General features: G+C 30.7%; 2 protein-coding genes across 2 annotated transcripts; both read left to right on the top strand.

Annotated features, from left to right (window-relative positions):
- The first annotated feature begins 2,748 nt into the window (after positions 1 to 2,748).
- LOC130802165 (phosphatidylinositol 4-kinase gamma 6-like) lies at positions 2,749 to 7,262 on the top strand. The gene is made up of 2 exons (XM_057666078.1): positions 2,749 to 2,905; positions 4,790 to 7,262. The coding sequence occupies exon 2, from the start codon at positions 5,033 to 5,035 to the stop codon at positions 6,647 to 6,649; it is 1,617 nt and encodes a 538-aa protein (XP_057522061.1). The 5' UTR covers positions 2,749 to 2,905; positions 4,790 to 5,032; the 3' UTR covers positions 6,650 to 7,262.
- Positions 7,263 to 10,228: 2,966 nt separating this feature from the next.
- LOC130802164 (GDSL esterase/lipase 7-like) lies at positions 10,229 to 17,462 on the top strand. Its single transcript, XM_057666077.1, has 5 exons — positions 10,229 to 10,611; positions 12,024 to 12,145; positions 14,351 to 14,593; positions 16,103 to 16,358; positions 16,982 to 17,462. Exons 1-5 carry the CDS (start codon positions 10,356 to 10,358, stop codon positions 17,194 to 17,196), a joined length of 1,092 nt encoding a protein of 363 aa, XP_057522060.1. The 5' UTR covers positions 10,229 to 10,355; the 3' UTR covers positions 17,197 to 17,462.
- Positions 17,463 to 18,929: the final 1,467 nt, after the last annotated feature.

The following is an 18,929-nucleotide window of genomic DNA, read 5'->3' as shown; positions in this document are numbered from 1 at the left end:
GGGGTGAGTGTAATACCCCAGATTTAGCTTGAAAAGAGATTGATAGACTACTCATATCAACAAGGTGCATCTTATTTTCACGGGAGCCCATTTGCTAAGAACTCCACAGTTAAGCGTGCTTGGTGTGGAACAATCTTAGGATGGGTGACCTTCTGCGAAGTTTTCCTGGGCGCGCACGAGTGAGGCCAAAGTGCGCTGGAAAGACTTGTGTTAGTTTGTAGGGCTAATCTACAGTCTTCATGAGTAGTCACCAGTGGTCCGAGGGGTCGAGGTGTTACAAAGGGGGTCAATAGAGATTAAATCGACCGAGTTAGTTATTCAAGAGGTGTATAGGAGTATGCTTATACAACAACTCATTCCAGCTAAACTAAGAAAATGGCCAAGTGAAGGTCCTTCCATTATTTTTATTCAACAAGATAACGCAAGGGTTCATATCACAAATGATGATCCAATTTGGCAACAACACAATAGGCAAGGGGGTTTAACATTCATTCTCACACAACAACCTCCAAACAGTCCGGAATGTAACATTTTTGATTTGGGTTTCTTTAGGAGTATACAATCACTAATGCATAAAAAGATGCCCAAAAACATGACAGAATTAATAACAACAGTTGAAGATGCATTCGAAGAGTTTCATCTAAAGACCTTAACTAATGTGTGGATCTCATTACAACACCATTTAAATGAGATTCTAAAGTTTAAGGGGTGTAATGACTACATACAACCACACTTTGGGAAGAAAGTACAAAAAGACAATGGAAAGTTAAGGATTCAAGTAAGAATTCCAACACAATTGGTTAGAGAAGCTGTTGCTTTTCTCAACCCAAATAGAGATCAGCAACAAACCCAAACAGAGAATAAGGATGTTCCGCAAAATTCACAAATCATTCATGAAGCATATGATGAAGCAATTGAAGAAACTCAAGGATAATAAACTTCACAGCCCCTCAGTTTATTTTTTTTTCGATTATCATTAAAAATGTGACTTTAAAAACTTAGGAGCAAAAAAGCGTCAACCACAATCCATATCAATAATTAAAGTTTATGTTTTTGCTAAGTCACTTTATTATTTTACATTATTTCAAAAAAAAAAGTCCCCTAATTCATCATAGAGGTTATGAATCCTCTTAGATTATAATTGTTCATCAACAAATGAAGCAACTAAACAGGAATAGAAAATCAATTGATGTGTTTAGGTTTAACAAATGCTACTCAACTAAGTAACTAAAGTTATTTTTTCAGAAATTAGAGGTCAATAATCCTCAACAAAATTGACATCACAAGGGCATATACGAACATAAATATCAAGAAATTTCAGAAAACATAAACCAAAAGAACAAAACATCAACATATTTCACATTTAGTGAACTTGAAGGATTTAATTTACATGGAGAGTCAAACAACCATTCAACAATTGTTGGTGGTGGTTCCTTTTCAACAGAAGGAGAAGAAAGTAGAGATTCATGATAAGTAGATGTAGCATCATCTTCATGGGACATGTAATATGACTCAAGATCCTTTTTGGACCACCTTAAAATTTCATTTGAGTATGAATGTGAACGACCATGAAAGGAACAAGAACAAAAACAAAATTCGCTATACTTACAGAGACCATCATAAAGAAACGAAGGAATTGAAAAATCACTTTAGATTCTTTGTTTTCAAAAAATTAAAGCTTCAAGAAGAAGGTAATGGTGGATGAAGGAACCTCAAAACAGGGGGCATACAAAATTCAAACTTTGCCAAAAATCACAAAAGGAAGCTCAAAATGTTGAGAATAAACAAATTTGTATTTTAATTCAGATAAAATGAACTAAAAATGAACAAGAAACAGGAGGATGAGAGCTATAGAAGCCATGAAATTACCCGCTATAATAAGGTGGAAAAATATAAAAAAAACGGAGGTAGTATTAAAGTAAGAAGAGCAAGACAACTGTGATGAGTTTTTGCCTTTTATCATTGAATTTGCGGCTCTTAATTATTTGAGCAGTTTTAGGTTAATACTAGAACCTCAAAATGATAGAGAATTTTTTTTTTGAAAAGCAAATGACAGAGAAATTAAACTTGTATCACTCCTTCTAAAATAACAACACAATTTTTTTGTCTTCTAAAGCAAAAAAAAAAAAAAAAAAAAAAATAAAAATTCCATGATGAGTTGAAAAGAACCAAGGACTATAAGGTAAATAAAACATTTGTGATCTCTAGAACTTTCTAATTTAAAGAGATAAAATAGAAAAATAATGAAAATAATAAACTATTTTTAGTCAAAGTAGATTTTTATGGTCAAATTATATGGTGGATTTCTAATTAAATAAAAATTAGTAAAATTTTACTTGAAAATATGATTATAATTAAAACTGAAAACATAAATTAGTTTTTTTTTTAATTTTTTTTAAATTTAAAAATCAAAAAAATGATAACAAACAAACCCTAAACTTTAACGCAGGAACTATAAATGACAGTGCTCAATAAAACAATCTCAAAATAAAAAATTCATAGACTATTGAGTTTTTTTATGTATAAAATATGTTTTTGTATGACACCATATATACAAATACAAAGAATTTATGAAACGTATTATACCAAATCCTTTCCAACAAGTTCTTGCCACGAACTAAGTAACACTGCCATTTCATGAGACTTCCACACGTGGATCCTCTAAAACCACGTCATAACAAAAAATAATTAAATACATTAAAATTACATCTTTAACCTTTAACTTTATTTTCATAAATGATGGTGTGAACTCTCCACCAATTCGCGGGCAGGGGAGAGAAAGAGAATTGGGTCAAATCAGAAAATCGCAGTCGTTGATTTGCCCGAAATTTCTCCATCTCCACCGTCCATTTTAAATCTCTCTCCTCGATCCACCGCTCTTCTGATCTTCTCCGGACACCGGCGGGTAATTTTATTTTTTCTACTTGTTTGTGTTTTTGATATTGATGGTTAAAAATTTTATGTAAACCTTTTTAAGGTTCATACGATACGATATACTCCGGATACTCTCAATTTACATCTTTTTATTTTAGATTGTCTAACTCATTTTACACCTTTTTACTTAATTCATCCTCTTGTTTTTTATATTGTTTTTCAATTCAATTTCACTTTTCGTTAGATTTCACCCAAATTAATTTGGGTGCATTCTAATAGGAACGTTATGCATGTTTCTTAATTTTCTCCAAAAATATGACTTTAATTAAACAAATGTAAAAGATATTGGAATTTTTGGTGATTATGAATTTCGATATGATAAGTATTGTAATGTGTATAGTAGGTTAAATTTCTGGTGATGCTAATATAGGAATTTTTTTTAGTGATTATGTTTAGGTTTTGTTTGCAGAAATCTGGGCCATCGTCATTTTCTGAAGAACTAATTTTTTAGGCTACAGTTAGTAAATATGTTGAAAATAACGATTTTAATTCGAGATTAAGAAACTGGTTATATTTGGTTAAAGTTGTCGGAATTTATAATAACAGAATATATAGAAAGTTTAAGTGGTGACCGATGAAGTTATATAAAAAACATGAGATAAATTTATCACAAATTCTCAAATAAGATAATTTCACGGTTTGTGCTAGTTCAATGTACGACGTATATTATTTTAAAGTGATAATTTATAATCTTAAAGTGATCCGGTGGGATAGAGGAGGAAAGAATTTTTTGGTATGATTTTGGAAGAAATGTTGGATTATCATGTTGACACAAAGGTCGAAGGGATTTTCATACATGTTGGATTCTCATCACCAATAAGAATTATTTATGTTGGGGTTAAAGACCCTAAGATAAAAAAGTTTCACTTGGATTAACAAAATAATTGATTTTGGTGAGTTGGGCACATTGGTTATGGAAGAAAGTAGTAAATTACTATGTAAGGTGAGCTTGCATATTTTATTGTAAGATATTAACGACCCATTTGGTATCAATGTTTGGAAATGGTAATGATAGCCGAGAACTTTTTGGGTTTATCATGGGAAAATTCAATGAAAAAGGGTGTATTTGGAAGTTAAGCCATGGGGTATATTTTGTCCCTATTTGTCACTCATTTGTCTCAAGCGAGAATGATGTATTAAGGATATAATACTTGGTGAAAAAGATAAATAACAAGTGGACGAGATTTAAGACAGAATGTTACTTTAGAATACACAAATTCTTGTGTTAGACGGTTTTACTGTGAGTGTGATACGTTCTCCTTACATGACTTGAATAACCCAACTAATACCAACTAATACAATTGAGAGATTTATTATGGTGAGTAAGTGGAACCAATGAAAATTGAGTGCAAATTATGTTAGGTTGTTCTTCAACTTATTGGTAGGATTTTGTCCGAGTTTTGACCATTATAATTAGACATAATATTTGTCTAGAAGGAACAGTTCAATAAAGAATGAGTGGGTAGAAAATTTGCTAGATATTCGCAAGAACTTTGGTGAAATGGAGCAAGATTGATTTTTTTTCATTTTTCGGGATGTTTTGCGTATTTCTCTTTCAGTGCCATTTTATAATTGTGGTGGGTCGATCAAGTACCTCTATATGTCTCTTTCAGTGTCACAATTGAATGAAAAAAAGATGTTGGTTCAGTGAAACATAATTCGTTAGTTGGTTCGCCTTTTGGACGCGATTTGCTCAATATGGTTTAAAATAGCTGAAAATTGACCATAATTCGCATTTTTGAATTTGCGATTCGCGAGGCACTTAGTAAATCATGTGACACTGTGTTGATTTGTACTTTGTAGTAATCCGAACTATTAATCTTTTCACTGATCCTTGATCTTCGTCGTGCCCCAGTTGGTGGTCCCCTGTGCCAATGTAGTTCATGCTGTATCAAGCCGCTGAGTCTGCTATATCACTGAGATTCATGGATACTAGTTGATTTGTGTTTTGCTAACTATGAGCACTTGGAGTCTGATCTTCATGTCCGCACCAGTTCAGGAGCTTAGTGCCTGCTGTAGTGTATAGCTCGAGATGAAAATTTCCTGTATGTATCTTCCTTTCCGTTTCTTGAATAAACTAGCTTTGTAGACGGACTAAATGGCTGCAGCTGCGTTGAGAGGCCCTTTTAGCAGTGAATGCCTTGAGAATGGTAGTCAACTCGGAAGAAGACGTGTCTTTGTTCAAACCGAAACCGGCTGTGTATTGGGTATCGAGCTCGATGGAAGTGAAAACGCTCATACCGTGAAGAAAAAACTACAGTTGTCTTTAAACGTACCGACTGAAGAGACATTGTTGACTTGTGGGGATCGGGTTTTAAGGAATGATCTCAGCACCGTTAGAAACCATTCACCGCTTCTTCTTACAAGAAATTGCTTGCATCGTAGTTCTTCTACACCGTGTCTTTCTCCTTTGGCTAAGGATCTTTATCAAAAAGATGTGAGTTGCCCGATTGAAGTCATAGGTTGCTCGAGCCGCCTCCCTGTGACGAATCAGTTGGTGGAGGCGATTGTGGTGGGGATGAATAACGGGATTGATCCAATCCCCGTGCATAGTGGTCTTGGTGGTGCTTATTTATTTCGGGATTCAGATGGTGCGAATGTTGCAATCGTTAAGCCAACCGATGAGGAGCCTTTTGCTCCGAATAACCCAAAAGGTTTTGTTGGAAAAGCTCTTGGCCAACCGGGACTTAAAGGGTCGGTTCGTGTGGGAGAAACGGGGTTTAGAGAAGTAGCAGCTTATCTTCTCGACTATGACGGTTTTGCAAATGTGCCTTTAACCGCTCTCGTGAAAATAACTCACCCAATCTTCAATATCAACGATGGAGTGAACGGGAATTGTCACCAACAAAGGGAGAAAATTAGCAAAATTGCTTCGTTTCAGCAGTTTATACTGCACGACTGTGATGCTAATGATCATGGTACTTCTAGTTTTCCGGTTTCTTCTGTGCACCGCATAGGAATTCTTGATATTCGAATACTTAATACAGATCGACATGCTGGCAACATTTTGGTCAGGAAGCTCGACGATGGGGTTGGAAGGTTCAACCAGGTGGATTTAGTTCCCATAGATCACGGTCTTTGCCTTCCGGAAAGCTTGGAAGACCCGTATTTTGAGTGGATCCACTGGCCACAGGCATCGATTCCCTTCTCGGAGGATGAACTTCAATATATAGCTAATCTCGACCCATTTCACGATTCCGAGATGCTTAGGGTGGAGCTACCAATGATACGCGAGGCTTGCCTTCGGGTTTTAGTCCTTTGCACAATCTTCTTGAAAGAAGCTGCGTCTTTCGGTCTTTGTTTGGCCGAGGTTGGTGAAATGATGAGTCGGGAGTTCCTAACTCATGCCGAGGAACCAAGTAAGTTGGAACTTATATGCATCGAGGCTAAGTCGGTTTTGCACGACTGTGAGATGATGTTCAATACTACGAGTTCAATTGATGACGACGAGTCTCAATTCGATTTAGAGTGTGAGGTTTCTAACGGAAATTTGAGCAGAATTTTGGAAGACAAGTTGTCGATCAAAAATGAAAGTGCAAATGAGCATTTTCCAACAAGTTCAAGTTTCTTTCCTGTGGTAGATATGAATGAAGATCAATGGCAGACGTTTCTTGATGAGTTTCAAAAGCTTCTACATCCGGCTTTTGCAAATCACAAAGCAGGGCGGGCTGGTCTAAGGCTTACTCGGAAGTTTGGAACTTCTTGCAAGTTCTGAAAAGCAGACTGTTCGGTATTGAGTAAGCAATCGACGCTAGGCTGTCTAGATGCGAGCTACAAACTCGTCAGCAAGAAGAATGTTATGTTGATTGTCGAATTCGGTATGATGAGAATGTATTTACTTAATAAATATTGTGCATCAATGTGTTCAAAGTTTGATTGCAACGCTTATACGACATGGATACAAGTATCATGTGTGTTTTTAACTTAATCGTTTTTTGTTTGGCAAGGCAAGACGAAGGGCAACATTGGGCACACTATTTCGCGTATAATGCCACAATGCTACACGCCATTACTTGATTCGATATTACTTGGTTCCGATATCATTATCGGTTTGCACGCACAAGCACCGTCATACTAAGTCTTGTAGTACAACGACATTATCGTGATTGTTGCTGCCATTGCAATCGAAACACGTTTTACATTCTTGCACGATGGGCATCGAGTCTAGAGATGCCCAACTTTGACCCATAATGAAGGGCCATAACTGAAGTAGCCTAGCCCTAATCCCATCTTGACTTGAAAACCTGAATTAGATGATACACTATACTATTTTGAGGTGCTTTTGCACTACAAGGATTTGAGCAATAGTTACGTAAGAGGCGAAGTCGGTATCGGGATTTTAGGTGAGATAGAGGCTAAACAATTTTATATTAACATCAAAAATGGAGTTTTGGGTGATGGGTCGAAAATTTTTAGGAGAATTGTTTTATTATGTTGATAGTAAGATCAACAAATATTGTGACTCAAATGTTGTGTTAGATTTGGCTACACATCATTTTATTGGTTATATTATTATTTTTGAGGGTGAATTGTGACTAATTTTCGCCCACCAGTAACTTCGTTCGTGGTCAAAAGTTATTGTCGAACACTGCACAGTTTATAAGGTTGTTTTAGGACTAATAAATACTAGCATAGAACAAATAAATTAACTCAGTAAACTAGAGAAAATAACACAATATTCAATCATTGAGAACATAGTTAAAATCGCGTAGAAAGAAAAGAAAATATTGGCAACTAATCAAATTACATTTATATAACGAAATAATTGAATAAAGTCTTGTATGAGGTTGTTTTTATTTGAATAATATAATTAATTAATTTAAGTAGAAAATAAAATAATATTAAAAAATTGCACCATATTTTAAATAATATAGTTAATCAAATCCACACAAAACTTACTCAAAAATAATAACTTACTCAAAAATAATAATAATGACTATACATACCTTTATGAACATATTTAATTTTGATTAATTATCACACACCCCAAAATGCACATATTTCACGCTTATTGCATCGTACACTCACGCTTAGGCTTCGGTTCTTTGTCCGTTATCATTGAACATCATAATGATTGTCGACCTCTCTTATATCAATTATCACTCTACTCTAATCAATAACCGCGATTTACAAAAGACAAAATAATAAAATATATAAAATAAAAAAAATAAAATCAAACACCAAAATAATAAATAATCGTGATTCACATAGACTCTCTCTTCTTCGCACCATCTACTTACTATAATTCTAGCAAATAATACCATTTTGTAATTTTATTATTTAAAAACGAAATAATTATTTTATATATCTACTCCATTGATTTTTAAATTTTACTCCATAAACTTGATCTTAAAGATATAAATATAAATACAAATAATTAAAATATTTATATATTTAATTCGTGTTATATCAATCACCTTTTCCTTTGAAATATAACTATATTAAGAGTATCGTTTTCTTTAGTGAAATCAAGTTTCATGTATAGATGTTGTAACAATTGCTTCTATATTCTGAAACCATATATTTTTCATTCTATTCATTTTGCTTTGTCAAGATGACTATTTAGTATAAATTAAAGGAAAAATTAACATTAATAATCTAACTTTTCACTCATCTATTATGAATAATTCTATCTTTAGATTATTTTTAAATAATTTAACCTTTGTCATAGATTTGCCAATAACATACTATATTACTAATAATAAGTAATAATAAAGTATGCTGCCAGCAAATTAAAACAAAAGTTGAATTATCCACAGTGAACTACGGGTAAATATTAGATTATTAGAAAATAATTTAAAAGTGAAATTATTAACATCGGACGAGCAAAAGATTGGATTATTAATATTAATTTTTCCAAAATTAAATCAAATGAAACGAGAAGAATTAAAAATTTTAAATTAATTTTTTTTATTGTGAAGATTCTAGGGCCTAGGCTTTAGATATTATTCAAGGTAACTTTTGTCTCCACTTTAATCTGTCTTGATGATAAGAAAAAACCCCACCATGAAGCAAACTTTCTAGTAGAATACAGCAAATTTCTCGGTTCTCTATTTTAATTTTGTCATAGAGAAAATAAAAAATTTCCAAAATAACTGATAAAAACAATCAAAAAGCAGTTTATGTCGGAAAATATAGTGTTCTTATTATTGTTATGTGTCAAATTTTCACATTGTTCATTAGATGATCTATGCATTTGTATTTTGTACATAAGCTAACTTTATTATGTAACACATTTGTTAGGAAAAAAGTAAGAATTTTAAAAAGGGGATGTAGAATTAATTATAATAAAAAAGTTGGAGAATTCCATTATTCTCTTAAAAAACAATCTTTAACAAATTTTCTTATAAGCGATGAGAAGCGAATCTTTATTATAATACAAATAGTCAACTATTAGACTAATATATAATTCTCAACTTTTTTTTTTTTTAAATCACAATCCTAACGTAAAAGCCAAGTGAACTCATTTTTATTAATGTGCTAATAACTATTTTGTGTACAACCGATAATAATAATAATAATAATAATAATAATAATAATAATAATAATAATAATAATAACTATTATTATTATTATTATATAAGTCGAGAATCAGGTTTTGTTTTAATTGGAGAATAAAGATTACTTTTTGCTTAAAATATGTTTTGATTTCAATCCTCACTTAGTCTTTTCTTTTAATCAGTGTGTTGTATAATAAAAAAATAAAAATTAATATTTGCTATATATAATAGTCGTTGTCCTTTCTTTTGAACATAATTAAATAATTTTACATGAAAAGGATTGAATTTTCAGCCTTTATATCATTCTTTATTATAAAAACTAATGTAGCAAGTGGAAAAAATGATGTTATATCTAGGAATGGAGAAAAATATATAAATATAATCTTTAATTGTCTTTTTTTCTCAAAGAAAAAAAAGCTAGCTACTTTTTAAAAAATTAAAACAGTAGCAAAAATAATCAAAAATATTGCCCATACCTAAGTAATAACAAACACTAAAAGCAATAATATAATACACTTCTCTCTCATTTAATTTGTCCTTTTTTCATTTTAATTTATCCTATAAATTTACATTATTTTTATTTTCTAAAATATAATTCTACTATTTTTACATTTTATATTAACTTTTTTTATTTCTGAATGCTCTAATATTTCAACATATTATATATAATTTTTTAATTTTGGTACTAAAAGCAAATGAAGCTAAGTGATTGAAACTGACTAATGCCTTATGCATCATTAGCCTCAAACCTCTTATCCCTTCTTTTAGTATAAAAAGCTAAAATGGTTTCGGCTGATTAAATGAGGCTTTCATGTTGGGAACTTATAAGAAGCTCTTTTCCTCTCTCTTTTCCTTTATTTAAGCGAACACCCCACACCAAAAATATTTAAAATATTATTTTTCATAATTTAAAACCAAATAATGGAATTTATTAATATTATACCCTTTAATATTTTCTTTATATTCTCATATTTATTATTTTGTGGGAAATGTAGCTCATCAAAATTACCTCTTGTTCCTGCACTTTATGTGTTTGGAGATTCATTATTTGATAGTGGAAATAATAATTTTTTGCCTACATTAGCTAAGGCTAATTACTATCCTTATGGTGTTAATTTTCCTGGAAGTTTTCCTACTGGAAGATTTACTAATGGAAAGACTACTGCTGATTTTATAGGTATGTATTATATAAATATTCATAATTTTAGTTTTGTAGTACAATTTATATATTGTTAGACCTGCGTATAAGAGGTTATGGGTTTTAATCTCAAAAATGAAATATTCAGTGTCACTCTGTCACATATGAGGATTGAAGTCAGCATGTGTTGTATTCACGTTTTTATCCAAAATGCTCTCGTGTAATGGAGCGTACGTATTAGAGTGTATAATATATCTTGAAACCTTAATTATAAGCTTAAGCTGCTCATTGAGTTGATTCGTTCATATATATTCCCCTATTCTTCCTTGTTTATGAATGATAGGTTATGGAGTAATAATTAATGCGTTATGATATTTATAACTCTTAGGGTTGTACATAAAAATTAATAAATTTTTTTTGTTCTTAATAATTTGAAAATTTTAAGATAATCTAATATAGAAAATGAAAAACAATTAATATTTTATATAATGATTTTAAATTTCCAAGAATAAATAAATATTAAAATAATTAAATATAATTAAATATCTATATTTCCAAAGCAAAAATAGTATTAAATTATATAAATTAAATAAAATATTCTTTCTTATATACAAATCTTAGGGCTGTATATATCATTTTCTATAATTAATTAATGCGGAATTTAATTATTGATTTAAATTTTAATTTAACCATTATATATTCTTATTTTTTTTAATTTCATTGAAAAGATTTTTCTCCGGGCAAGAGGGGGACGGTGCATAAGAGGATGAAGGAATGAGAAAATTAATTTATATTTTTGTTATAGGTGTTGAGAATTAAATATCTATTAAAAATAAAAGAAAAAATCTTTCTTATACGCCTGAGGTTCTTATTTCATACTTTTAGTCCAATAGAATTTTACCTAAAGAAATGTATATAATATATATGTTATATATAGAACATAAAAATCAAATTAAAGATCTGAACTATCAAGTTTTTTTCTAAGATCATTATAAATATTTTCTGATAAATTTATCGATTTTAATAAAATAAATGGAGTAATAATTAATATAATGAAGTACCATATATAAAGTGAAAAGTTAGGTGGAGTGAACATCAAGTTAAGTGGTGATGCTTTATTTTTCTTCCAAAGTGTATGATGGTTTACTAATCAAGATCTAAGCATAATTATGAGCATCTAGTAATTTAAAATCTACTAGATAAATCAATATATCAATTCTAATAATTAATAATATAATTTTTTTAAAATTTTCTCATTATCAAAGTCATGGACTCATGATCATCAATCTAAAATTCCGATTCGATTTTCTACCGCCTCTAAATCAAAATTTTCTCCAAGTCATCTAGTGATAGTTTTTGCTTAATTAATAATAATTTAAGCATCATGAAATTATATATGTCAAGAATAAAAAATTAATTTATTTAATTTGAATTTGTTAATAAAAATGCAGCTGATTATCTTGGACTTCCATATCCTACACCACGAGTTAGCTTAATCAAGCCAACTTCTCTTACTGGATACAACTACGCTTCTGGATCTTGCGGCATTCTTCCTGAAACTGGCAAATTTGTTGTAAGATTCCTTCCATCCATGCATGCATATCACATACTAGATAAGAGAATTAATTATTTGGAAGTGACTATAAGTTATGGTTCGGCTCATTTGATTAAAACTGCTATTAATTTCTAATAATTTATTATGTAATATTTAACGTAAAAAAAATAATAGTCGAGTTGATTATGTAAATACATATAACTAAATATATGTAGCCAAATATAATATACAAGTATTTTGGATTCTCCTCAATAATAATTGATAAATAAATAATAGTTGTTTAAACTAAACTGAAATAAAAGAATAAGGGACATATAAAATAAAAGAAAATCACCATGAAGAATATAAATTTTTGTTAAAGATTACAATAAATTTACAATATTATTATCAATACACTCTTTAAAAATCAATGTGAAAGCTCTTTTGAGATGAGGCGTCAATCGAAACGGGATTGAAGGAGCAAACCTTGTTGTGTGTCAATGTCGTATATAGGATAGGACGGAAATGTTCTTCTCTAAATTTTAGTGTCAAATTTTAACTATAATTTCTCATTGATTTATATGGCAAAACATGTTTATGTTGCATTTTGATAGATTCATCTTCATTAATATTTTCTAAATATCAATGTTTTAGAATTTTTAAAAACTCACAATTAAAATTATTTGATTTTGCAAAAAGTGAATGAGAATACAAATGAAAACAGAGAGAGTATTGTCTTAATTGAGCTTGGAAACCTCTATAGTACTTTTTTAAAAAAATAAAGAATATTAATATAACACTATTATTAATAATTTTCTATTAAAATTTAATTAATGCATTAATTAAGAATGACATTTTCAAACATGATTGGAAAACAAAAAGTGTACCATTTTGTTTGATATAATGGACTATATAGGTCTTCCAATCCCTAATTTAGCATTTGGTTATGAATCCCTTGATCCTTCTATCTAATTGATTTTGACAATGTCCTACTAAAATTGCTATTTTAAATAGGATCTCATTTATAATATCTTACTAAATTCTACAATTAATTAATATATTTTTTTATATTAAAACTTATAATTATTTTATTAAAGGACATGACTTAACTTATAATTTTCCACAAAAATACTAATTATTACTTTTTCTTAATTAATTTTTATATCATTCTCTGAATAGCAATTTCAAAAGGACAAACAAGTATTAACTATTAATAAATGTTGGCTCTATCATCCCATGTGAGTTGTGACCGATGGCAAGCTAATATCATGTGCCTAAAACTCCAGTAACAAAGTCAATATATTCTTTAGTAATATTCTTGAATGATAATAATTATTCTCTTATAATGTTGAGTTGTGTTCCAAAGATAACGGAATGCCATATATATTGGAGATCCCATATATAATAACGTATCAAATCATCAATAATGTCCGTAATACATGCAATATACTCCTGTAAAATAATTAGAAAAACAATATAAAAAAGAGAGATGACAATTTTATATTGTTGTTACATATTGTAGTTGTAAGTACAATAGAAACTCTGAAAATTAATTCTTGATAAAATACAAAACGTTTTCGAGCATTATATTTATCTATTATTTTTTGACTTCGAGCAATTGAAAATTTATAAAAATACAAAAAAATAAGTAATTAAATAGATAAAATAATTAATTCTGAGAAACCATTAATAATTTCGCATTCCACCAAAGTAATGAAAAAATTACCATTATATTTTTAGTGAAATATAATTTTATTTTTAATCTTCTTTTGTATAGTTACATGCAAATACTATTTGAACTCTTTGTATAAACTTATCTCAATGTGAGATGACACAATAGATACAAGGTTTGCTCGTGTAAGAATATTTGTGTTTGGTTTTACAATTTGGGCATGGGTGTTTTGTTTCTCCAAGTATTTGGGACTAATTTTTGGTGAAAATACTTTTAAGCTGCTTGGTGAAACAATTGAAAATTAGAAAGAAGCCTACATTCTCGTACTTTGTATTAACTGAACTATTTAATCTATATATACATATAAAATATTTCTTACAAAGTGACTGTCTCATACAACAATGTATGAAAGAATTTTTTGGTTAGATGGTAGCTAGGCAAGGGGAAAGGGATTAATGAGATTATAACTCAGATTTTACCTGAGGAATATAGTGCTTACTGTTATTGAGTCTTTCCTCGGTCTACACCGTAAAAAAATATAATAAATTTTTATAATAAATGTACTTTTGCAGGGTGAATGCTTGAATTTGGATGAACAAATGAAAATGTTTGAAACCACAGTGAAAATACAGTTAGGCTTGCACTTCAGGAACAGAACTGAGCTTGCACAATATTTGGCTAAGTCTATTTTTATTTTCTCAGTGGGAAATAACGATTACATCAACACTTATTTTGGCATCGTTAAAACTCGTCAACATTATAGTCCTCCACAATTTGCTAAACTCCTCGTCGATTCTTTATCACGAAAATTACAGGTAATACTACTCCCAACACTATTATTATGTTATCCTATACGTAGAATTTAAATAATTTGCATTTTAAAATAATTTATACATTAATGATAAAAAATAACTACAATTTTTTTTGACTCTATAAGGCACACATTGGGAATATATCACATTATTTTTTCAAAAAAAATAGTAACTGTTTCGGCTGTGAAGAGAACAATCAACACTTTCAGCAAAGTTGAAGAAAACGCCCTTTAGAGTTCACAATGATTATGAACTACTGGGGAGGTCTGAGTTGTTTTTCCAGCTGTTTCACTCCGTATTCCTGCATAAGGTAGCAAACGAGGGCCGAAAAGGGGTCCTTCGGGGGTCCTCCTTCGATGATTAAGTCAGCATAGGTTATGAAATATTTGCTGGTAAAGCTTTTAGGGATTTTGAGCTATCTTTTGACGAGGAATAATAGTTGGGATTCAGTGTTCAAAGTTATCCTCCCTTTGACGATGCGTGACATCGTATATTTATAGTGGTGGATTTTAGGAGAGGTTTCCCAAAACTCTAATGGCAGTTTAGGCTTTTACCTTAATGGAATCTTTCTTGAGACCAGTAGAAAGGGAAACAGAATATTTTGCGAGTCTACGTTGTGTTTGGTGGTTTGCTGATTCTTACACCGTGGTCCCCCTCTTTGTCTTTTAGTACACCTATATGGGTAAGGTACGAGGTAGGTGTGGTGCCTTGCCTTATACAAGTATTGGCAGCTTTTCTGTGCATAACTGCAGTTGTCTCCTGACATGTCATCGTTTTCGTTGTGACCTTCTTGCAGGATCAACCATCCTGCAGGTATTTAGGTTCTTCATCCTCTGTTAGGGTCCTTTTGATATGGCCCTGCCGCTTTTGTGAGTCTTGTCGTCCTGAAATTTAGTTGAGGAGTAAGTCTGGTCCTCTAGGGGGCTAAGTGGTCTTTTCCAGGGATCTGGAACCTCTGGAGGGGTCTTGGTCGTTTTATCCCGTCTTTTGTTCGTAGTGGTGATTGAGGTTTCTCTTCTTTCAGAGTCTTGGGATTTAAGGGATTGTTCCAGTATATACAATAACAAATTCTCAAATGAGACTGTTTGATAGTGAAATCTCATCTATGGGACAATTTAATATACATTTACTGTTATAAGTGATTGTTTATAATTTTAGAATGATCACTTACAGTTTTAAAGTGATCACATTTTATAGTCTAAGAATGATCACTTATAACAGATAACTTATAATTTTAAAGTAATCAATGAATGAATTAACTAATTATATGAGTTCAGTCTTGTTGAATAAAAACAACAAGTCTTGTATGAAACCATCTCACGGTGAGACGGATCCATACAAGCAGCATAAATCATCTATAATTTAAAAAAATTTAATTTAAAACTAAATTTAAATAGTTAAATTTTTTTTTACAATAAATTAGAATTGAGTAAGCCCATATTAAATCGTTTCACGATAAGACAATTTTAATAAAAAATTTGTCATATAAAAATATATGTAATGATTTTGCAGAGACTATATGATTTGGGAGCAAGGAAGATAGTGGTGTTCGAGTTGGGCCCAATTGGTTGCATTCCATCAATTATGAGGGGTTTGAGGCCCAAGGGAATAAAATGCGATGAAAATAAAAATAAAATTGTGTCATTGTTCAACAATGAGCTTGGATTAATGCTCAACAATTTAAGTTTAACTCTTCAACATTCTCATTTCATAATTGGGCGTGCTCATTCGCTTGCCTATGATGCTATCATCAATCCTGCTAAATATGGTATGTTAATGCAATGTCCTCGCAAATCATTCTCATTCTCATCATTTAATATTAATATCCAAACATATTGTAGAAGGACATGATATGAACAGGAGCAGAGCTAGAAAATAAAGAGTGCTGTTAATTAGTTTTGTTCTTGGCATTTTATAGGCCTTAAGTAAACTAAAAGGAATGGATCCTCTTAATGGAGTGTCGATCTCAACTTAAACGGGTGTTGGGGAAAATAATAGAAAAGGACCATATATATTGCAATTATCATTATAAATGTAGATCTGCTATAAAAAACTAATCATAAATTGCAAATTTTTAAGTGTCTACTTTTTAGCTTTAACCATAATTTTTAGATATCCGAACCCTTTTTAACTCTGGGTCCTAAGCAAATGCTACCTTGTCTATGGACATGAACGACCCTGATGTCAATTTAAGTAAAACACACACGCTAAGTTTTGATCTCCGATCATATATCTAGAAGACAATACACTTATCTAGGGTATATTTACGTGTAATATTTGATTTTATTTTCAACTGACCACAATAAGATCACGTTGGATCTGTTATTGGACATAAATTATACTCCAATATATTGTGAAATTAATTAAGGTTGTTAAAAATTAAATTGACAGGTTTAAGAGATAGTAGCAATCCATGTTGCAAATCATGGTTAAATGGAACATTCTCATGCATACCAGAGCTAACACCATGCTCAGCCCCTGACGAACATTTCTTTTGGGATGGCTATCATCTTACCGAAGCAACTTGCTCCGTCGTCGCATCTCATTGTATTAATGGCTCTGATGTTTGTCTTCCTATCAACATCCAGCAGCTGGTTCAAGCCTAGCAAGTGAACTATACATCATTCGGCCAATAATTCAATTAGCTATCAGCTATCAGCTATAATCTAATAAACACCCCAATTATTTTGTATTGATATTGACTCAAATTTAGTTATAATGTTAATGTCACACTGCAAATAGCCTTTAAATTAAAAATATTCTATTAGAATTTTGGAATTTTACCAAAGAAATTAAAAAAAAAAAAAATCAAACCCATTATAAGTTTTAACCATAATATATTGTTAGTATTATTTTAATTCTCAGTGGTTCTTTATAAAGTGTGATTTTTTCTATTCGTTTAATTGAAATCCTAATATTTGATTAATTTTCGTTTCATTTTTATTTTACTACCTTTAAAACTAGATTAAACTTTATTCTCTCTCCCATATATTTGAGTTGCTTGAAATATGCAATGCACTATTGAATTATACATTCCTATGCGAATGCGCCAATAATAATAATAATAATAATAATAATAATAATAATAATGTAACCGCCTCGAATTATGAAGGCAAACACTAATTGGAATTTAGTATTAATCAAGCGGAAGCTTACTTTTGCCAACACAATTAAGGGGTTACTTAAAGGTTAAACTAATATTCAAGTATAATTCTTGAACCAAACCAAAGCAATATAACGGAAGTCTTAACTGTCCAAAATATAGGAAAATTACAACCAAATCGAAATAAGTCCAAAATTCAAATTACATCCTTAAAATAGTCTAAATCTAAACTAATAATCTCTCAAATAAAATAAAGAGATCTAAACAAAAGGGGAGTCATACTCCAACTCGGGTTCAACTTCCGCTCGCATATCCATTCTCCGTCGAGGTGCCATAGGGGTTTACTCTAAAAACAAAACCATTGGAAAAACATACAAAGCATAGTATCAGCAAAAAGGCTGAGTATAAACACACTGGTGTCCGTCAAACAAGTTATTAAAATCTTTCTTTTTTTTTTATTTGAGTAAATTCATTTTGAAATATGCTTTTTCATTTGATAAATCATATCATGATTCAAATGAAGTTCAATGGCTCTATAGTAATTTAAAATTCTCATTTTTCATTATAAATCATAAGATCTCAATGGATCCAAATCAATTTCAAACTCATATCATAAGTTTACATGGGTACTCTGTGAGTCATCCTGTGACTCGTTTGGTAGTCGGTCTACCGTCCGCGACATGTCCGGCAAGTGTAACACAATGGTATTGTGAACAATACGCGCTCAGCATTGGTGAGCCGTTTAATCATGCACACAACATTTGCTGTGGCATATGTACCCGCCATTTAGGCTAAAACATTTTTTTTGTACATAATATATATCTTGTAATTTTAATAGCATTTGAAAGTCAAAAATATTAACTTTCTCCATATGATAAACATCTTTTATTTGTACATAGCAAAACATACTTTATTTGCAACTTAGCAAAATCAAATCATAATATTTCCCACATGGGTAAAACATGCTTAGCATAATCATATCATTAAACATAACCTTTGTATTATATTGGGGCATCACTAGCATGTATGGAAATTCATAGTAACAAAAAGTGATTAAAGATCAATACGATTTTTTTTAAGGAAACCACTAAAATGTTTTGTTCCAATCCTTCTTAAAGTAAATATAACTTAAAAGGGTTTTGAAATTCATTCAAAACAACTAGAATATGATTCATAAGTCTATAAAATCATTAATACAGAAGATTTCATAAAACACTATTTTCTTAAATACGAGAT

Source organism: Amaranthus tricolor, chromosome 16 (assembly GCF_026212465.1).
Source record: "Amaranthus tricolor cultivar Red isolate AtriRed21 chromosome 16, ASM2621246v1, whole genome shotgun sequence".
NCBI classification, from domain to species: Eukaryota; Viridiplantae; Streptophyta; class Magnoliopsida; order Caryophyllales; family Amaranthaceae; genus Amaranthus; species Amaranthus tricolor.
The sequence above is the reverse complement of the archived record's forward strand: the minus strand, read 5'-3'. Positions and strand labels throughout refer to the sequence as shown.